The 22,752-nt window shown below is 33.6% G+C and overlaps 3 protein-coding genes across 7 annotated transcripts; 2 read left to right on the forward strand and 1 right to left on the reverse strand.

The window, feature by feature from the left end:
• The first annotated feature begins 486 nt into the window (after positions 1–486).
• LOC140667545 (lipid scramblase CLPTM1L) lies at positions 487–5,411 on the forward strand. 3 transcript variants are annotated; one of them, XR_012047046.1, is made up of 10 exons: positions 487–567; positions 872–1,274; positions 1,536–1,650; positions 1,745–1,968; positions 2,064–2,349; positions 2,424–2,612; positions 2,887–3,095; positions 3,172–3,423; positions 4,100–4,251; positions 5,276–5,394. XR_012047046.1 is itself a non-coding variant. In XM_072895602.1 (8 exons), coding segments are annotated over exons 1-8 (1,530 nt in total). In that variant the 5' UTR covers positions 574–1,020; the 3' UTR covers positions 5,277–5,411. The 3 variants fall into 3 exon arrangements, 2 of the variants coding, with proteins under 2 accessions (XP_072751703.1, XP_072751702.1); XM_072895602.1 differs by lacking the exons at positions 487–567; positions 4,100–4,251 and having other exon boundaries at positions 574–1,274; positions 5,276–5,411; XM_072895601.1 differs by lacking the exons at positions 487–567; positions 5,276–5,394 and having other exon boundaries at positions 574–1,274; positions 4,100–4,362.
• Sec5 (exocyst complex component secretory 5) lies at positions 4,547–11,556 on the reverse strand. Its single transcript, XM_072895600.1, has 11 exons — positions 11,331–11,556; positions 10,522–10,822; positions 10,246–10,441; positions 9,644–10,145; positions 9,222–9,505; positions 8,939–9,123; positions 8,723–8,837; positions 8,341–8,619; positions 7,909–8,235; positions 7,630–7,814; positions 4,547–7,511 (listed from the first exon to the last, which is right to left on the reverse strand). The coding sequence occupies exons 1-11, from the start codon at positions 11,437–11,439 to the stop codon at positions 7,325–7,327; spliced, it is 2,670 nt and encodes an 889-aa protein (XP_072751701.1). The 5' UTR covers positions 11,440–11,556; the 3' UTR covers positions 4,547–7,324.
• A 442-nt stretch (positions 11,557–11,998) lies between these two features.
• On the forward strand, positions 11,999–22,330 carry Pex23 (tectonin beta-propeller repeat-containing peroxin 23). Of its 3 annotated transcripts, XM_072895584.1 has the most exons (25): positions 12,001–12,513; positions 12,628–12,901; positions 13,029–13,211; positions 13,772–13,924; positions 14,022–14,114; positions 14,193–14,373; positions 14,455–14,678; positions 14,837–15,040; positions 15,213–15,400; positions 15,567–15,699; positions 15,840–16,066; positions 16,214–16,348; positions 16,438–16,594; positions 16,685–16,847; positions 17,121–17,224; positions 17,306–17,448; positions 17,572–17,920; positions 18,017–18,167; positions 18,361–18,560; positions 18,754–18,963; positions 19,037–19,138; positions 19,953–20,088; positions 20,383–20,574; positions 20,650–20,807; positions 21,317–22,326. In XM_072895584.1, the coding sequence occupies exons 2-25, from the start codon at positions 12,677–12,679 to the stop codon at positions 21,365–21,367; spliced, it is 4,062 nt and encodes a 1,353-aa protein (XP_072751685.1). In that variant the 5' UTR covers positions 12,001–12,513; positions 12,628–12,676; the 3' UTR covers positions 21,368–22,326. The 3 variants fall into 3 exon arrangements, with proteins under 3 accessions (XP_072751684.1, XP_072751685.1, XP_072751686.1); XM_072895583.1 differs by having other exon boundaries at positions 11,999–12,513; positions 20,383–20,807; positions 21,317–22,330; XM_072895585.1 differs by lacking the exons at positions 12,001–12,513; positions 12,628–12,901 and having other exon boundaries at positions 13,074–13,211; positions 13,708–13,924; positions 20,383–20,807; positions 21,317–22,328.
• The last annotated feature ends 422 nt before the right edge of the window (positions 22,331–22,752 follow it).

Genomic DNA, 22,752 nt, shown 5'->3' on the forward strand with positions numbered 1-22,752 from the left:
ACCAATCATATTCATTATTCTTCTCTAAAGTCAATTGTAATTGGTTCATTTCTTACAGCTTAAGGCTTACTACATCTGTTGTAGACCCGGCCTAATGACTTTTGCACCCTGCACGCAGGATGCGGCAAAGTGACAAAGCGACAAAGCGACAAAGCGACAAAGCGACAAAGCGACAAAAGCGGCAACCCGGTGACCAATCACAGTTTCGCATTCTGATAATGCTCGCTCCATATTCCATTGAAGCTGATGTAAGGACTTTTGGCCACGTGGGCACAGGACGCGGAAACGCTTGCCGCGCGGCAAGAGGCGATGCGCTAGCCAATCATTTTATATATTTTCCATAAGAGCAAAAGAGTGATTGGCTATCGCATCGCTTTTTGTCGCGCGGCAAGCGTTTCCGCGTCGTTTGGGCAGAAGCCCTAAGCGCGCTACGAAAACGAAAACTCTAGAATCTGGTATCTATGCCGCTTCAGCTTCAGGCTTTAGTAGTATAAGCTGAAGGCTCTATGAAATAACTGTTGATTTAATTACAGTTATAAATGTATCTACATATTTTTATTACTATATGTAATTATACTTAACTTTTTTTATATCTCCACTTAGGACTTATTTTATTTGTGCGAAATAACCATAAGATTAACCGTTAATTTATACGAGATAACTCCCAGGATTGCACATGCATCATCGTTATTTTAATAACCTGTGTGGTTTTACTCTTTATACATACTATCGTCTGCTACGACTTGCCACTTGCCACTTGCCACGACAACAATCGTCGAAATCTCATATCTCGTATCTCATCCGATCTTCGGAGTGAATCGGAGATATGATTGAACGCATGTAATATAAAACGTTTGTTCGTTCATTCTAGAATTGTGAGATTCGAGCAATTATTATCGAGAGAGACCATACGGCCGTGCAGGAAATACGAAAGCTACAATAATGTCGCACATACATATTACATATTTATTGTGATACACTGATATAGCATATGCAGCTCGCGAAATATTTGCGGCAAAAATGCAGTGGCCCTCGCTCAGTGTTATCCTCTCCCAGGTATTTTTGGCATACATCGTGTATTCGATATATACCCTGTCGCTACTGTTCGTGTCACCTGCTTGCGAGGACGGCAAGCCGTGTCTCAGGTCATACCTAAGCGAACGACCGCAATTGAATTTGCACATCTACAGCTCCGTTAAAAGAAATCCCACGAGTAGAGATATCGATCTCGTGTACTCGAGGCAAAATTTCAATTATAATCAAGCGCAAACCATGTATGTAATTGTTTAAACGTGTAATTGTATTCTTTACCGATCATTCCTATAAACATTTACTAAGTTTTTACTAATTTTTTTATCTCTCTTCTCTGTAGAAATAGATCTAGAATCGAGAATCTAGAATTTAAGTACACAAGTTGAGTTTAAATATTATTTATAGGAATGGTCTTGATTCTATTTAAATGACAATTTAACGATATATATATATATATATATATATATATATATATTATATGTGTATGTCTTTTTTTCTTGCAGTCCAACGATATTGAATATTCCATACGAAACGCGGCGAAATGGAACATTATTTTTACATGTACTATTAGTCCCTGCTTTTGCAAAACAGGACAGATCTTTCATTGATTTGCAAAAAGTAATTACAATAAGACGATAAAATATACATGGATGTTTTTGTAACCAGAGCTTTGTAAAATTCTAAAATACTTAATTTTAATGGCATTTTACAGGATGTATTTACTTCGTATACTACAATTAAAATGACACAATACATGGTACCTGAAGCAGAAGCATTTAAACTGTTGGGCAAGAAAAATTCCAATATCAAGAAGGCCACGGAGATTGCTGTACGCCTAATCTCGCATATTAAAAGTCGTGTGACTTTTACAATAATGACAGATAATGTTATGCTCCCTGTATATAGCATGCCTGCTGAACTCATGAATCATATAAAGTACATACAAATTTTATTGTCAAACATTAGAATATATACATATGGAATATATACAATGGATGTTACAAATGTATTATTCTGTCCACTTGTCGCAGAATAATTGGCAAACAGACATTCTTGCCCATCGTCAACTACGATTTCTTACAAACGCGACACCGGGATTTTCAACGGATTACTTTGCAGAATAATACGATGAACGTAACGATAGAATATTCGCCTGTGTCTCTAGGAAAACTACGATTGGTGCTACATGTACAGGCGACCATGGACAACCTGAAGAATCTCGGTTTCTCCGACAAGGACATCGATGAAGTAAAGAACATTTTTGCAGATACCAACATTTACTTATTAGGTGGTACATTCTTCATCGCAGCTATACACGTGAGTGTATAATAAAGAACGTCGATTATTCTTGCGCTACAAAAGAACAACGTCGATTTTCTGTCGTGTTACAGTTGCTGTTTGATTTTCTTGCTATTAAAAACGATGTCAGTTTTTGGCGAAAGAAGAATAATCTTATAGGCCTCAGCAAATGGACTGTAATGTGGCGTACATTCAGTCAAACTGTGATTTTCCTTTACCTTTGTGATGAGGGTTCTTCTTTACTCGTTCTTATTCCAACTGGTATCGGAACTGTTATCGAGGTGTGTAAATATGTAAAATAAATACATAATACACAACGTAAATATATATATAATCAACTATAATAATATAACATATTTGCATATAGTGTGTATACATAATATATAATATATAATATATTATATATAATATATATATATAATATGTACATGTGTGTGTGTGTGTGTGTGCGTGTGCGTGTGCGTGTGCGTGTGCGTGTGCGTGTGCGTGTGCGTGTGCGTGTGTGTGTGTGTGTGTATGGATTATGCATATGTATCCTTATTTCTTTGTCAATAGCTGTGGAAATTGAAAAAGATATCCCGAGTGCGGCTAATTAGCAGCGATAGGATTTTGCCAAAAATACAGTTTAAAACTGACGACATCGATGCAGCAGAAGCCAAAACTAGAGAGTTCGATACTGAAAGTATGCGTTATTTGAGTTACCTGTTATATCCGCTAATCATCGCTGGTGCCATATATTCGCTTCTGTATCAACCGCATAAAAGGTGAACGATCGATTTTATTTAAAATGATAACTTTTTATATTAGATAAATTATTAACTGAATCGTTTTGTGCTACAGTTGGTATTCTTGGACCATAAATTCGATAGTAAACGGTGTTTATGCATTCGGATTCCTCTTTATGCTACCACAATTGTTTGTTAATTATAAATTGAAATCCGTGGCACATCTGCCGTGGAGAACGTTCATGTACAAAGCGTTTAACACGTTTATCGATGATGTGTTCGCTTTTATTATAACGATGCCGACAGCTCATAGAATAGCGTGTTTCAGAGACGACGCTGTCTTTTTAATTTATCTATACCAAAGATGGTAAATATATTTTATATTTTTATGTATTTTGTGCGCGTGCGTGTGTGTGTGTGTGTTGGGGGGGGGGGATTGTAAATACATGTATGTATCAAATTTAACATGTGCATATGAGAGAGAGAGAGAGAGAGAGAGAGAGAGAGAGAAAGAGAGAGAGAGGGCGCCTGAATAATAGAACTATAATGCGATACTGGACTATTCGCGCTGAGAGCCATTGAATGCTAAGATAAGTTCAAAAAGTAATGAGAGAAAGGAAAAATCGTAGACTAGAAGAATATTTGGAGCACTACATATACAAGTATGTAATATTTTCTTGCATCACTTTTTGACTGAGATTTAATTGCTTCGGGAACAATTAGCACAATTTTTGTAAACTTGCGTTCAATTACAAAATGTCTGTTTGTATCTAATGTTTTTTTCTTACAGTCAATTGATTTCTTACGGCAAGCGTGAATCATAATCAATATCTATTTTCTTATTCTTTGTTTCCGTGATTTTATGACCTGATATAAAACTATTAATTAATTTTCGGAATTATTTAAATCCGCCCAAGTCGAAAATCTATCTTGTATTATTACTTGCACTCAGCGCGACCGCATTGCAGCTCATAGCTTTGATTGCATGTGCATCAAAATAATATTGTCAAGTACAAAAAAGATTAAATATACATTATCCACAGGTTATATCCAGTGGATAAATCACGTATGGATACCGATACGATTACGGAAGAAACTATTGATCTCGTTGACAAGACGAACAAGAAAATAAATTAATGTATAATTTCCGTTGTTTATTATCATCATTGTTCTTCATGGTCTACTGGAGAATTACGTAATTTCATACATTGATACGTTATTACGCTATTCGACAAACAGTATTTATATCGCTAATGTGTGAAAATTTCGTTTATAATACACGATATTTGTTATAAAAAAATATATATATATATTTTTTATAAATTTTATATCACCACCTAACTTTAGTTTTTTTATAATTTATTCGATAACTGATCTTCGACTCGCAATAAACTCGTAATCAGATGAATCACAATTTCAATGCGTCAATATTTTGTCCTTAAGAGAGTTAGCAGGGAACGAGTCAATTTGTCAGAACGGTTGTCAGAACATTTGTCATTACATTTGTCGTTTATTTAACAAAATTGCATGTCATCAGACTACTTCTAGATACAAGAGTTTTATAATTTACATATACGAGAGAGGAATTGTGCTATGAATGTTCTATATCCTACGAATAGTTTATAGCAAACTTGTGTTTATGAAAACACTGATTATTGTGTTCAATGTTTGATAATGGAGGTTTTGCATCTCTTCTAAATGATAATGCTAGTGTTTTTAACATATAAAATAATCTCAAAAGTTTTTTTTAGATGCTGATATTTACTTATATATATATTCTTAGTAGCGCAAATCCAGATTACCAAACCGCGATATTATACAATAAACAATAGATTGCATTATGTACATCATACAGATTATGATTTCTAACAGTCTCTCTCTCTCTCTCTCTCTCTCTCTCTCTCTCTCTCTCTCTCTATATATATATATATATATATATATATATATATATATATATATATATATATATATATGGATTTATCTTTGGTTTAACAAACGCATAAAAGGACAGCTCTTATATTATATTGATTTCGGTAAGACATTTCCAGGCAAACAGTCTCTAATTCTCGTCTTCCGTATGCGTGTTTGTTGGAATAATAATAAAACTATTTCCTCATATAAAAAAATTCATTCTGTTAATTTCGAGATAATGCAATAATTGATTTAACGAAAAATATAAATACATTTATAATTTTAAAAAATCAACTTTTTTTCTTTAGATAATTTATTCTAAAACGATGGTGGGCTCTTTATTAAAAAGCAGAACGATAAAAGTAAGTTCAAAGATGATGAAGTAATGTTCGATATAAAGAAATTCTTGAACGGAAATTCTATGCACGGATAACCAGGATAAAATTATTAAGGATGAAAATGTGAATAGTGCATAATATTCACGAATATACATTGGTTAAATTACACGTTAAAAATAAGTTAATCGCTTGTTACATACAGAGTTGCGATAATGTATCTTTCTTTGGTGCTGATAAGAAAGGCGACTCATTAAAATGAATTATAGAGGATATTACATAATAAAAGTAATCTTATCAGATGGTCGAGTTTACCTGGTGAGATTCATTTAACATGTATTATTACCTAATGCATAATAGAGAATAGACTGATATATTTGTTTGTACAGATAGATTATATTGATAAAATTGCGACAAAAGATACAAATAAAAAATAGCCATCGTCAGGTCTAAAAAATTGAATTGATCATTACAACCACGACAACGTTGGAGTTATAACGGTCACTTATAATCTCATTTGGAACCAATATCGAGGAGACACATCCAACGTGAACAATGTTTCACATATTTGTTTAAAATTTCATGTGGGTAAGAATAAATAGTTATGTGAAAAATACGAATTATAAAGAATGGCCATTGCATGCATCTCGTTTCTCAGATTTATAGGAAAGTCTTGGTCATTGGAATGGCCAAGTGACTGAAGTACTTATTTGCATGCAGACGCTTTAGCACATGAACCATGGAAAAATCTTGATTGGATGCATAAAATGTAATACTTTCTTAATATAATAATAAAAACTTTATTATTAATATAATAATAATAATAATAATAATATAAATTGCCAATCTTAACAATATATTCATGTACTATTTTTTTCTTGCAGTAAATTAACAGACCATGGTTTCGATCAATGGTGGAGCAATCCATTATCGAGCAGATAACATTCAAAGATTCAAATATGGATATATAATACACTTTATCTACGAGAGCTTTGCCAGCAACATTGGGATAAACATGAATATATTATAAATCAAACCATCACGTTTTTTGGTGTAACAAAATATGGAGCGATGTACTTTCTTGTTGTGAACAATACCAACTATATTTTTTCACAGTAAGATGATCAAACTATTAACATTGCAATAAAATATCATGTGTTTGTGTGTGTGTATATATATATGTCAATGTTATTAGTATTATTCACATCGCAAAAATATTGTATTTAAAGTTCATCTACTGAATTGAACGAAATATATACATAGTTGGAATACTTATATCGTTTTGTACTATTTATTTCCGATTTATAATTTACTTCTCGCATATAAATAACGTGAAATAAAATGTCTATTTCTTTTGCAGACGATAGTATCAGATACTCTGACGATTAATAGGAAGTTGAACAACTTTAGCCATTAAAGCGTCTCGGTGATGGTGAATAAAGGACAAAAGATATCACTGAAGGATAATGTTGTGAGGTGCACCCTTAAGTGAAACTACACGATAGGAAGATACCGATATCTCATGATAGCTCTACGATTAACTAAAATAGGATTGTATTTGGAGTAGTTTTTTTATCCACTCGACATGTGGAATGGACGGTTGTCGGCGAGCGAATTTTTCTTTTGCAAACGCGATTCATCATTACTATTAACGCATGGGGGCAGATTTCGAGTTAATGCACAAGTTAGACTCGGAGGATCCGAGAGAGAGAGAGAGAGAGAGAGAGAGAGAGAGAGAGAGAGAGAAAATGATTAAAATTTTTATACAAGAACACACAAGAAAACAAAAAATGAAATAGATGACTTACTATAGCTGTACTACACTGAAAGTTTACTCTACAATGGACACAATAAATGCAAGTATCGCAAATTTTATATTTCACTTCTGTATTCTTCACCACTGTACGATGACCGACCATATACAATATGCGTATTTAAATGTAGTCATGGAATTTTTAATAAGTAAATTAATCGTTACTTACAATACATTGTAATTGCAGACGATACTTTAGTCGTCATAAATTATACAATGGTAATACGCTCGGGATCCGCCGTCAAGTAGCGAATATTCTCCGTTCCCTCATTGGCAAGACACGATAGCTGCAGTCGCATACACGTTGTAACCTTCGATAGAAGAGCGTCTATCCGCATACGATCTTCTTTGTTTATAGGTTGAGGTATCGCATCCAAAGCTTCCTCGAAGAAATTTCTGTTTGCAACAAAAAAAAAAAAAAAAAAAAAATCAGATTCTAATATAGATTGAACGCGCAAAATTTGTTCGAAAATGAAGTCATTCTTGATTTTGTTACAACTAAATTTGTTTTTACTTTGCTCTAATCGTGCTGTAAGCTTGCAGGGCGTTCCTCAAGAGTATTATGTCTGTCCGAGCTTGAATAATTCCGGCTGGTCGAAACTGCGTAACGCACGACATGAGTCGCGCGAGCTCCTCCGCTATAGTTTCTATTATGTGGGATAGAATTCTCTGTAATAGAGCTGGCGCGACTCGGCGTACCTGCGCGAAAAAAAAACGTTTAAAAAAAAAATATATATATATATATATATGTGCGTACAGTTTTATGACGTTTTGAGACGTGACAATTTATTACCTCCGCGTGCACGGCAATCAAGTTTGCCAATATTTCTTGGGCATACGGCTTTAGATGGGTCGGTTCTGTATCAAAGTCCCACTCCAAACCGCCTAAATACATGCTAGGTTCTATTGTACCAACGAGCGGATCGCAACGGCGTTCTAGATATGCGTCCAAAACGGCGCTATCCAACGTCTCCAATTGTGTCCAATCGGAATTCCATCCGACCGCTGTGGATAATTCAGGATAACCTTGCCCTTTCAAGGTATTTTCGATTCTTGGTAAAACGATATTTAATACGTATCGTATATTGCTTAACGAGATTAAGAGACATTGCTCCCATGTCTGCTCCATAAGAAATTTACAGATATTATATGCAAAAGAAAAAAATAATTAGCGTGTTTTTTTTTTCATAAACAAGCTGAACGTCGCGCAATTTATGCTACTCACAGGTCCTTTATGTTTATTCGTTTTGCTTTTATAACCGGAAGGTGAACCGATCAATTGTGAAACCGATGTTTCGTCGTTGTCCATAGCTTCTTCGCAACCGCTAAATGCCAATTGTTGTAAACATCGCGTAAACGATGTGAATAACATTTTGACAGTACTGTGATAGAGAATCTGGTGTGCCGGATTATTGAACAACGGCCCTTCTCTTGGACCGCAAGCAACTACCGTTTCACGCGCGTGTCTCGCTATCTCCACAACTGTTTCCTCAAACAAGTATGGCTATTCATAGTACAAAACCATTATATAATGATTTATTATGTTAACGGGATATGTAATAAATTTCTAATAAGAACAAAATTCATCGATATTTAAAATTTTTTACCAGTTTTGTAACACCACCGTCCTCGTTCGAATATTCTATCTGCCAAATTTCTTCTCGACTCAGAGCTATGATATTATCTGCTCCTTGCTTGAAGAGAGCAATCAAACACTGTATCCTATATATAGTATCGAAAAAAAAAAGAAAAAAGATGAGTAGGTTGTAGACAGATAATGAAACGATTAATTGAATTCTTAAATTGTTAACTTGAGAATATACCTTAAATTCAATATAAAGAATCCGAAAATATCGAGAGCTTCACTAGGTAAATCCAAATGTATCAGAGACGCGTACATTTGTCTGACGCAACGTAATATATGTAAAAGCCACTTTGCGTCTATATCGTGACTGCATGTATTCTTCATGGCCTCCATGGCACGTTGCATACTCGATAAAACTAAATTCTGCATGTCATGGACAACATATTTAGCGGATAGTTTTTTTTTTTTTTTTTTTTTTATAAGAGGATTAAAAATAAATTTACACGTAATGTAATACACACTTTAAAATGACTTTGCTTTTCCACATCTACCGCTACATGTAGTTGTCCCGTAAAATAACTCTGTCCCAATCTCCATAGGTCTGGCAATTGTTCGACCACGATATCGCAGATTGTTTCAATGCATGAGATTTGTGGCGGTGGGTTATTCCCAGTAATTTTCTCCAAGCTTGAATGCTTCATATTTAGCGGAGCGGACTTCTTATTTACATCCTCGCAATTGACTGTGTCTAGATGCTCGGTTACAACATTGACGATACATTTTTCTAGATAATTTGCATGTGAAACTAGAAAAAAAAAAAAAGGTTTGAAATTACTTTCTTTTTACATGTGTGTATATATAATATGTGTGTATAGCTTGTCTCAAATACAAAAACCTCTTTAACAGTAGTTTAAAATAACGTTTATTTTCGACTTTTACGCACCTATTGCGTCCCATGCTGGATCACCTTCGGCATCGAGATTGACAAGATTTCTGATAATCTTTTTACGCTCCTCTAAGCTAAATGACATCTCTTCTAATTTTTTACGTAACAGTACTTTAAAATTAGTAATTCTATCGTCAATTTCTTCCAATACCTTTCTAAAGACATCCACCTCTGTGTTTTTAAACAGGTTCTTAACTCTGGCATAGTCATTGATTACAAGATCGTAGTTGCCTCGTTTGATATTTCTCTCAATGTTTATCGGCATGCAAAAGAGAAATTTATAACGTTGCATAACAGCCAACGCGTTACGAGTGGCGTCAGCTCTGTCTCTTCTCGCTAATACATCGTCAAATAATTTATTAGCCTCCGACATAGACTGGCCGATAGCTTTTTCCAATTTTTCTGTAGGATCGCTCCCATAACTCCTCATGTCCGTTTCAAACTGATCCTTTAACGACATTATCGTATCAAGTTGCTCCATTACCGCTCCTACATTAGCCTGTTAAATACTCAATTTTGATTATACGTGTGACGATATGTTAGATGAGATGATGAAAAATTCTTTTTTCGATTATCAACGATCCATGTCATTTACTCACTTTCAAAAATGACAACTGCCCTTCCTTTTGAGAATTGACTTTTCTTCTAAGGTAAGCCAAACCAGCTTTTAAATCTTCCAAAGTAGTGGCATGATGATGCTGTAATAAAAACCATCCTGGATGAAACTTTTCGCTCGTAAGATCTCCACTTCCATCTCCGAAAAGTTCGATCAACTCATCCTCGGGAAACTTTTTACTTGGAAATAAAATTTAATTTTTCGTTGCAAAATATTATCAACGACTTATGTATCGTATCGTTGCAATTTAGATATTTACTCGTTTCCCTCTACGCTAAGTCCTAAAGGATCTTCCTGTTGATAGTTTGTAGGCGACAATGCCCTTCTACCCCAGCCCAAACTCTGCATAGGAGCTTCCTCTACCCATACAGCTGACTCCTTCATAGGGCCTATGGTCTCGTGGTAACCACGAAATTGCACCGTCGAACTTCCCTGTCCTCCGCTGCGTGTTGTCACTATTATATCTCCGCGACCTTTGCAAGGCCCTGACCTCGCTATAATTTTGTTCGACGACTTCCATTCGGCCGAAAGCAGACAGTCGCATCCGCATATGGTCAATCCTCAAAAAATTAAATGACTATATTAAAGCAACCTTTAAACATTGATATTACAATAATTAATTAACAATTTTATGTTTTAAAATACAAAATGCAATCTTAAAATAGAAAAACTAATTTTCACTCTTATTCGAGTCTTCCTCAAGTTGATCGTTGACAGGCCATGGACCGAATATAGTATATTATACATATATTCTTCACTTACTTAGATATCGAAGAAATTAATGTATTAAACTTTATGATTTTATTTAAATTTATATATTATAAGTAATATTATAGATGGATTGATAGTATCAATTTTTATCATCTACTTTGAATACAAAAGTAGGTAATCATTTTTCATATAAAATTGAAAAACATTTTATATTACACACAATTTATTCACACACACACACACATACACACATATATTTACATGATTTATCTACGTGATTACATTAAAAATTACAAAAATTTTCTTTTTTTTATCTTTTAATAAATTTTAATAATTACCATTACAAATGGTACTAACCTATAAGATCTTGAGCTTTATTTCCTAAAAATTCTCCGCGCATTATCACTCGAGTGCCAGGAGGGCCTTCTTTAGGCGATATTCCGGTGACCACGGGTGGCGGTCCCATCCTAGCGAAATATGATAATAATAATGTTTTAAATTTTAAATTTAAAAAACAAACAAACACGTATCCTTCGTTATCGATCACAGAGACCACGGACCACGGACCACGGACTAAGGAAAATACTTATACCGGATGCCGAATGATGCATTCGTGAAGATGCTTTAGGGTGATTCCACAATAGCTGTCGTAAGTCGGATGTCGAAGAGTTGACCAATCACAGTTGACTTAGAGAAGAATAATCGAATATGATTGGACAACTCTTCCGACATCCGACTTACGACAGCTATTGTGGAATCACCCTAAGGCCGGGTCTACAATAGCTTTAAGGTCTAGTAAGCTTTAAGTCGTAAGTAATGAACCAATCGTATTCAATTAATCTTCTCTAAAGTCAACTGTGATTGGTCAACTATTCCGACATCCTATCCATCCGACTTACGACGCAAGAACTGTTGTTCCATCTTTGTTACTTACTGAAAATTAAACAAAGACAGAGTACGTTGGGGTCCCCCACCTCCCACCTCTCACCTCTCACCTCTCACCTCTCACCTCTCACCTCTCACCTCTCACATCTCACATCTCACATCTCACATCTCACTGACAATGAAATATATATGTACCAGATATGAGGCACTGACACTGACACTGACATTTGACATCAGGTCTGTAGCGGTCTGTAGCATCTGTAGGTGGGAAACGTGGCAATGGTAACGTAGACATGGGACATAGATGAATACAAAAAAGGGGAGCTTTCTAGCAAGACACCAAGACACGGTGTAAAGTAAAGACCCGTAGAGCGTAAAGGCCTTCGCGCATAAAATTCCGCAAGAACGTAATACTTTACAATTTACAAGTTACGTTCCAAAACGTCCTCTTCGAGGAAAATTTAAAGACCTTTACGCATAAAATTCCGTAAAGACGCAAGACTTGAGACGAGAGGAAAATCTATGATGAACACTACGTTCCTTCAAAATTAAAATTATAATAATGGAAGATGTATGTAGACGAAATGTTATGAAAAAATTGTTCTGGTAGAGAGAGAGAGAGAGAGAGAGAGAGAGGGGCAAGAAAAAAGGATTGGTATGTATTTTGCGGAAAATTAAATCTACCACAAAATTACACACGCGACATACTAAAATTGTTATCGTTAGTAAATCTGTAAAAAAGAGATTACGATGGAAATTTTATTTACAGATAAATTTACAAAGGATATTATATACAATACATATATATTCGATTTAAAATGCCAAGTTCATATTTATATGCTGTCAACAACGAAGGGCGTGTTTTTGGGTTGTCAACATCTGGGAATATGTGGCGTGAATTTATGTATCTAGGACTAGAATTTAAACAGTTATCGGCTGTGCCACATTTTATGTGGGCGATTGGTGGTGATCGACAAGTTTACGTTCACGTTCATGGTTTAGACGTACCGATCAGAATTAAGGAAGAAACTTATGAGAACGAGGTACATATACATTTGCACAAATATTCTGCAATTATACATTATAAAAATATTCCACTCTAAATAAATAATACAACGTGCTAATGAAGAAATAAAAAAAAAAAAAGATCACTAACGATATATATTCTAGCGATGGTTGCCTTTGGAAGGGTTTTCCGGAAGATTACTTCCAACCGACAGATACAACTTTTCAAATCAAGACGGTACGGTCGATCGTAGCAGAGACAAAGTAAAGTTGCCGTCAATGGCATGGCAATGGGAAGGTGATTGGCAGATAGAAACGACGTTAGATGGCCAACCGTTAGATCATGATGTGTGTAAATATAACTCCACCATTCTAATGCCATTATATTTTTACATATTACCATACTCTTTTTCTTTTCTACCTTTATATGAAAATCTTATAACTATATATTATATATAAAACTTGCGTTGTTTCCTTGTAAAATAATCGAGTAGTTTTGAATCGTTGACAACAAAGTAAATATATACGATTACCGATTCAAGCGTTCCATTCATTCTAGCATTATATTTTTGTTGTGCAAAAACTCGACCATTTTTTAATGAGAAAAATTTTTCTCGTTTACATTTCTCAATGATAATTTTGTACAGCGTTATAGGCCAAATATAGGTATCGCTTATGCGATTGCATTTTTTAAAAATATTCTATGCATATCGAGGACACAGGTCTTTTGTATAACTTTCATTTAAATCTACATAAAATTATATTAATATTTAGCATATATATACTTGTATTTTTTCCACGCGAGTGTTATATATTTTTTTCATAAGGTTTTGTTTATGTATAGATTTGTTATCAGTTGCCCACAACCAAAGAGAATCTTGATCACAGAGAATCTGATATTTTGATAGGGATGGACATACGCAATTGATTTTCCAGCTACGTATACTACAAAAAAGCAGTGGAAATCCTGCGTAAGAAGACGCAAATGGGTTCGTTATCGGAGATATAGCGCTATGAACTCGTGGTGCGCTATCGCACCTCTTCATAAAGATCCAACCAAGGTGAAAAATGGCAAATGCCAAAACAAATCTTCTCATGTGTGCGACAATATTTTTAATCGCATAATTCAAGCAAGTAATGTAATACTTTCGTCTTTAGGAACCTTTTATCGATATCGCCGTGGGTGGAAATCAAATGCCCGGAGGTAGCTCTGGAAGTTTAGTAGTCTGGGCGGTAACCGCTCACGGGAGGGTATGATTTTTATTTAGCATAGCTTTCTTTCAAAGAAAATCAAATCAATTTATTATATATTATTATGATATTGTATAGGTGATGTTCCGCGTTGGGACTAGTACAACTTGTCCCGAAGGACAAAGATGGAGCTGTATTAAATTGGCAAATGGCTATGAAGTTTGTCAAATTAGTATTGGAGTAACCGGTCTTGTTTGGGCTGTGCTTACAATAGGCAAAGCATTGATTCGTACAGGCGTAACGAGAGACAATCCAATGGGTAAATAAACAAACATGATTACGTATGGTATAATAATTATGTTGACACTGCACGGCGGACCGTATTACCTATGTATTAAAGGTGAAGATTGGTCAGAAGTGGAGCCGCCTCAAAAGGACTTGCGATTGGTGCAAGTTAGTGTAGGCACCGATGCTGTATGGGCTGTGACGCACGACGGTGGAGTATGGTTTCGAAAGGGTGTTCAAGGTGAAATAAGTGGCGTTTGCGAGCAATTGGCTACAGGTACCGGTTGGGTTGAGATGTTGAGCAAAATGGCACTGGTATCTGTCGCTCCAAACGATCAAGTAATCATTTTAATTCTTAATTTACACAAAACAAAAAAATCTTTATATTCTTTATATTCTATGTATGTGCGTGCGTGTGTTTCTTTTATGCTTATATTATACAGAAAAGAAACAAAGCACACATCATGCATATCGGTGCATTTTTATGTATTCTAAAGGTTTGGGCTATTGGCTATGACGATCGACGTTTGTATTATCGTACTGGTATCGTACGCTCCGAATTAACAGGAAAAAGGTGGAAATTGATAAACGCGCCGCTTCAATTGAGTAGAGCAAGTAGTAACGCTAGTTTATCGTCTAGCAACAGGCATAGTACTTGCGGCACGCCACAACAGCAACGTCATCAGAGTTGGAGTTCTTTGGTAGAGAAACATTTAGTGCTCTTTTATATACTTATACATTTTTTATATCTTATACTAATCATAATTATGTAATAAAATAATCCATCATACAATTATCATATACCTGATATAACTGATGATGGTACATTTAATTTAATTGAATTTCTATTATTTCTATTATCTGTCTTTACAGAATCATAGTACTAGACCTCACAGTACTGGCGAAGGTACAATGTTAATTAGAGAATGGGAAGAACAATCACGTTCGGCACCAACACCCACGTCTTTAAAATTGTGGCAACGTACCGGGGACAACGCATCCGCAAAAAATATTCAACAAACATCTTTTCAAGATATATATTTAAATGAAGAAAGAAAAAGGTAAAAGTGCGCAACGGTGATTTACAATTATAGGACGGTGTATTATAATACTACATATACAAAGTAATATAAATGCATAATGATAACGACAAAAATTTCAATGTAATTTTGTTGTTACATTAATTCCTCGAATTATTTAATTTTTATATAACTATAATAATTGCAGATCTGCAAGTTCTGTAGACACGGGTGATTTAAATGAAGCGAGCGTTGCTAGTATAACTATATCTAATGAATCTTTAGCAAAAAGTGGAGAATCGATAATTGTATCGGGAAAAGGAATGAGCAGTACCGTTAAGGTTAAAATATTTTTAGAATCATTTAGGATAAAATATATGTATATATTGATCAAATGTGAAATGAAATATTACAAATATTACAGTATAAAAAAAAAAAAATAGAAATTATACCATGTAACAAATTGTTCATCTCTTAACAGATTAATCCTGCTGCCTGGAGTCCTGTACACTCTGTCGGTTCTATGGTAGGTGTGGAAGCACATCCAGAAACAGATGGAAGTGTATTTGATCCAGATTTAACTGGAGATTCTGGTGTGTATGGTGAGGATGAAAGCGCAGACATAATATATTGGACCGAATGCGACGTGCTGTGGTACAAGGTCGAAGCTGGGGCATGTTTTGTCGATTCGACAAATCCACCAAAATGGTAAAATTTTAATATAATTTTACTCTCAGTTTTTACTTGTTTTTGCAAGGTTCTTTCTTTCAATAAGCTATTTAATATCGGAATTCAAGTAACGCTGTGAAAAAAGAAAATTGACTGATTAAATTTATAATTATTTTGATTGAATAGGATCACAGATGGTAATGGTATAATACAAGGGGAAACTGGAGAGTTATGGAGAATATGTATTTTGGATGAATTAAAGGCGAGATTAAAAAAAATGTCATTTGATTCTTCAATAATATATGAGAAAGCGGTTGAAAAGTAAGCGGAATTAAATGATTAATTGATTAAATATCATATTATACAGGTTTTATTAATTAAAATTTTTGATTTATTTAACATCACTATAGATTATCTTGGGTAAAGAGTGGCGACGCTAAATGTAAAATTAAACATGGCAGTTTATACGAAGATTGTAAGATTGAGCTAGAATGGATAAGTAGCGATACTGGCTCGTTAGATTCTGGGACCTTAATAATATTAAATTCAGATGGCATAACAAGCATAGTATGTTGATTATAGAAATTGCAAATAAATTTATATAATGCATCAAATTCTGAACATTACATAATTTTCACAAAAATAATAATATTGCAGATACAATTTCCTGTTTCGGAAATTACATGTGTCGTTTGCTGCAGTGAACCAGGTAATCCAAGAATAGCAGTTTATACTCCCAAATTAAAACGTTCCAAAGTAATTAGATTACAATTTACGAGTGATATGGAAATGGAAGACTGGTTGGCGCATTTAACTTCAGGTAAGAACATTACGGTCTGAATTCATAGTCATTTGTCAAATCTTAAGACTTGAGAATTTCTTAAATCTATCCTAATGCGATCATTTCATTGGTTGAATAGAATAGCTCAACCAATGAAGTGGTCGCATTAGGATAGATTTAAGAAATTCTAAAGTTTTAAAATTTGAGAAACGACTATGAATTCGGACCTATGACTACTACATCGACAATCAAAACAAATAAAATAGAGAATAAGCGAGAAAATACGTGCAGATATTCTTCTTTTTTTTCCAGTATCTTGCCAAATAAATAATGTATATGGTAGACCTGGTCCAAATTCTATTTGGAGCACAACTGCGTTAGGTGATGTGTACGTATTCGATCCCGCGATCGCAGAGGTAAAGTTTGAAGTATGTTTATACAAATGACAATCAAATATGAAGAATCACTCTTTCTTATTCTAGTTTTATTATGTGTAGGAATGTCAATTATCCGAAGACGAATATATGCAAGAATTTGATGTAGCTGGTAAAGACATACCGTTTGAAACTATATTACAAAATGGTTTTGGATATGGTAGTACTCTAAAAATTACAGTATGCATTCATGACGACGCTGACAGGTAAATCAAATAGCTATACATTTTTCATGTGTTTTCAACGAGAAGAAAAAGGCTATAAGAGAGATTTGGACACCCTAGCATTAATAATAATAATAATAATAATAATAATAATAATTTTGTCAGATTGTCTTTTAATCTGGTCTGTTATACTACGACATTTGTGAAGCAAAGGACTATAATGGATAGTCATGATGTAGCTTTGCATTTTAATCCAAGACTCAAAGAAAATATTATTGTACGGAATACATATCAGAATGGTCAGTGGGGAGATGAGGAAAGAAGTGGAGGTAGCCCATTAAAGGCGGGTTGTGATCTTACGTTATATATCATTTGTGAAGAACGCGGTTATAAAATCTACATTAACGGTAGCGAATATACCTTTTATAGCCATCGAATATCTTCACAAAGTATTACGCATTTGCGTATTAAGGGATTGCTGACTTTATGCAGTATTACGTATAAATCCCCATTTGTAAGTAGAGCGTTTTATTTATTATGACATTTATTGTTACGTACATGTGTCGTTTCGTATCCATATAATTTAGTTGAATATTTTGTTCTTGGACAGGTAATTATTGAACCTAGCACCATGTTTTGGAGACAAATTGGTGGACATTTGAAAAAGGTTGAAACATGTTCTGTAGGCGTCACTTGGGGCATCGGCTACGATAGTACTGCTTGGGTATATACAGGTGGTTGGGGAGGCACATTTCTCAAAGGTATTTTATCATTTTTTAATAATATGATAAAAACATGTTTTACTAAAGAAAAGGAAAGAGAAATGATAGAATTACTTCGAGACTGACAAGTATGAGACACTGACTGAGAATGAGTACGATAGCTACTTAATTTAAATTAAATTTCTATTTTTTAATTTGACACAAGGTGTTAATATTGAAAAATATTATATAGGTTTAGGAACCAGCAATACAGGAATAAATACGATGGTAGATACCCACAATTATTACGTATATGAAAATCAACGTTGGAATCCAGTAACTGGATATACCGCGCATGGACTTCCAACAGATCGTTACATGTGGAGTGATGTAACTGGACGGCACAAACGCACGCGAGAGCATACAAAGTTATTGTCAATGCACTGGCATTGGGTAAGTGGAAATAAAGAGAAAATGGGAGAAAAGGAAAAGAGAAAACTATTTATTTACGCATTTCTCTCGCCTGTTTTTGATATGAAAGATGATAGAAAAGATACGATACATAGAAATCATATTCATTATTACAACATCTTGCTTTAATTCTCTACTTTAATACTCTAATAGTCTCTACTGATATATTTTAAAGATATCGGATTGGATTGTCGACTTTCACACACCCGGTGGGATTGATCGAGATGGGTGGCAATACGCTACTGATTTCCCCTCGCAATATCATGGTAAGAAACAATTTACCGATTATGTTCGACGAAGACGATGGTTTAGAAGATGTCAATTAACAACCAGCGGACCCTGGCAAGAACTAGGAAATACCAAACTCGTTGATGTCTCTTTATATGTACGTCTTTAATCGTTTAAACTTTACATCTTTCAACCAAATAAAGCATCCTAAATGTTTCTTGATTAATTAGGCAACTGGAAAGCCTGGCACAGATGCTCCTATTCATGTCTGGGCAGTTGCCGCAAACGGCGAGGCTTTATTCAGACGAGGCGTTTCGGAATCTTGTCCAATGGTATGACCAGATAAATTATATTTATTCAGGGTATTTATAAAAGAACTCCGGAGTTTCAAAAATTCATATTTAATTCATTAAGTGAGATACATTTATTCTGTTTGTTCGAGGGTGTTCAGCAATTCAAAAAGTTTTGTTTTATAAACATCTTGTATGATAGAGGACACGCATGCACACAACGCGCGCGTGTGTATGTATTTATTATATACATACTAGGACTAAATGACTAAAATTATTTGAATCGGGTATTCCGATATCCAGCTATGTCTATTAGCCGAAATTCATTGCTAGTATCTAGATATCACTGTTTGATTCGGGTAGCGAGACCGTTCTACTTGTGTATCTGTATTATCTGAATTATCCCGTATTTGTATCATTCGCTACTTTTACGGTCTAAATAGTTGACGTTTTTATTTATATTTAATACAAAGAATTAATAATTACACAATATAACAATTGAACAGTTTAGCGCGTTATTATTATACTATACTGTTACTCTATTCATTCTTTGTATTAAATATAAATAATTCACATTATGAATTATTTGGACGATAAGAGTAGCAAACGACACAAGTACGGGATAATTCGGATAATTCAGATAAAACAGACACACGAGTAGAATGGTCTCACTATTCGGATGAGACGGTCCAGGTATTGTATTTAGGTACTACCCATGCGTTTCGGCTAATGAATAGGCACTCGAATATCCGGGTATTATCAGCTGTAACACATACATATTAATTATTAAAGTAATCAAGTAGTAGACATAGCAATACTTTATTGACAATTTTTTATAGCATTTTATATATTATAGGGTGTATCATGGGAACATATACCAAGCGACCAACCTCTAATTAATATATCGTGCGGTCCATGTGGACAAGTATGGGCTGTTGGCAAAAACGGGTCCTCCTGCTGGAGACTAGGCATCAGTGCTACAAAATCAACTGGTATCAAATTCACAGAATATTATCATTAGAATATAGATAACAATTATTTTTTTTTTTTAACAGTTTGTGCAATAATTTAACATGTTTAATATACATTTTTTTCCACTCTCTTATCTTTTTTCCCTCCTTTCTTCTCATTTTGCCTCTCTTTCTCACTCACTCATATTCTCACACTTATTCTCACTTTCACTCACTCGCTTATTCATTCATTCATTCATTCATTCATTCATTCATTCATTCATTCATTCGTTTATTCATTCACTTAAGGTAGACAATATTCTGTTGATATTGTAGGTGTACAGTGGCAGACTGTCGAACCTCCTTCAGGAGCTCAATTGAAACAAATTTCAGTAGGACATGATATAGTATGGGCTTTAGATACAAATGGTAGATTATCAGTGCGCCGAGAGATACAATCCAATGTTTTTCCTGAAGGAACCCATTGGCAAACATTACCCGCTATGCCAAACGATCCTATTCACATAGGTATACAAAATATTTTCTTTTCTCGCGAGTTTATTATGTATCATTATATCTTCAAATTAATTTACATGCTTGTAGATATGTCAGTATTAAATGCGAAACAAGGATTCCGACAAGTATCCATCTCAAGAGAAAAGGGACAAGTTTGGGCAATTTCAGGAGCTGGTATTGTCTGTCGAAGAATTGGTATTACGGATGAAAATTCAGCTGGAACCGGATGGGTAACTGGTATAGGGGTAAGTGGCAAAAATTTTTTCAGACGGGGAAAATGTAGGATAAAATTATAATAAGATCCAGAATAGAATATACAATTATGTTTTAATATAAAATATAGATAAAAATAAAGGTACATTTTCTCTTAATATTGCGAGTAATATTTAAGAATATCACTTGTCTTATTATAAAATACATATAATATTGAATTCAATTGAAACATTTTTTATAAAAACAGCCCTTCAAAATTATAAAATGAGATATTTTTGGCAGAAATGTCTTTTGAGCTATAGGGGGCTATTTTTGAATCAGTCTACCTTATATCTTGCTTTATTTTGCACAAATATTTTACTATGTTCGAATGTATGATTTTTTTTATAAAGGCTGTTTTTGTAAGAAACGCTTCAATTGATATTTAAATATTTCTAAATGAAAATTAACCAAAAAATGCAAAAGATTTTTTTAATTCTCTCTCATAATATCATATAAAATCTCATAATTAGAAAATAAAATTTCGATTTATTCCTAACAGGCAAACTGGCAACATATAAGTCTTGGAGGGTTTATAAATAAAACAAAGTGATATCGGTACTGCGCGATAATTTTACAATTATTATAGTAATTTAAAACATAAGAATTTCGTAATTGCCTTGTAAAATATGGTATTATGTGTGTGTATACATGTGCATTATGCAGAAATGTCTCTATGCCAATTTTTAGATAGTAATTATATCTATAGGATGAATTATGTATTATATACTTGACACTGATCATATTAAAAACAAAAAAAAAAACTTTTGCCAGAATATAAGAAATAATCTAAAGAAGATGAGATGACTAAAATAATATATGACACACACACGCGTACGTGCGTGCGTGCGTGCGTGCATGCGTGCACGCATAAAGATTTGATAAATTATTATTATAATGTTACTGGTAGCTGATTATTGTTTATCGTTACAGTTACTTTATTTTCTGTAACATTAACGTTGTCACGAAAATTTCATGGAATTTCTGTAATGGAAAGAAAAAACTATGTCATATTTTTTCGGTAACGAAAAACAGTTCGACAGTTTAGAAACTTTTCAAAATGATCTGATTTTCATACAAATACATATAAAGAGCATTAAATTCTTTTAAATATTAAATAAACATATTAACAATCAATCAATTTTACTTGAAACATATCGTGCAATTCTTATAAACTTTTGCTGATTAAAAATGAATTTGACTCGTAAATTATTTTCACATCAGGACTTTGAAATTGCATCAAAATTGAAGGTATAAAAGAAGCTATTGGCCGCTCTACAATCTCTTACAAATCTTGATAAAAGAAAAAACTAAAATCTTTTTTTATTTATATAAAATTTGGTGATCTTAAGCAAAAAAAGTTTGTTAGTAATTATTTTTTTTTTTTTAATTAATCAGACAAAAGTTTTTCTTATTAGAGATATGATTAAAATTCTAAATTATTATCAATTCTTTTCTATATTAGTAGTGATATATCAATAACTATATATCAATATTATAACTATGTCAATATTGAAATTATATTACTTTTGTTACATTTTTATATAAAAAATGTAAACTTTATGTGTGTATATGTATATGTGTATGTTTTATATATAACTTGTACTAAAAATTGTATTAAAAATCTTTACAAGTCGTTACTTTTTTAGTCACAGTAATGAATTTTTCTTATAAAATAAATTTTCAATTTACCACATACATACATACATACATATGACATAATGGTTTACATCATTTATTAAACTTTATTATCATCACGTATGCTTTACACTTTATACAATAAAATTACATGATAATTATTAGTTTTATAATGAATAATGATTTGTTAATTTTCTAGTATCCTCGAGATATGAAAAATAATAATGAACAGATAATTATGATAACATGTATCTCTAGTAGAATATAGCAGAATATATATACACACAAAAGTATAGTAAA

Source organism: Anoplolepis gracilipes, chromosome 7 (assembly GCF_047496725.1).
Source record: "Anoplolepis gracilipes chromosome 7, ASM4749672v1, whole genome shotgun sequence".
NCBI classification, from domain to species: Eukaryota; Metazoa; Arthropoda; class Insecta; order Hymenoptera; family Formicidae; genus Anoplolepis; species Anoplolepis gracilipes.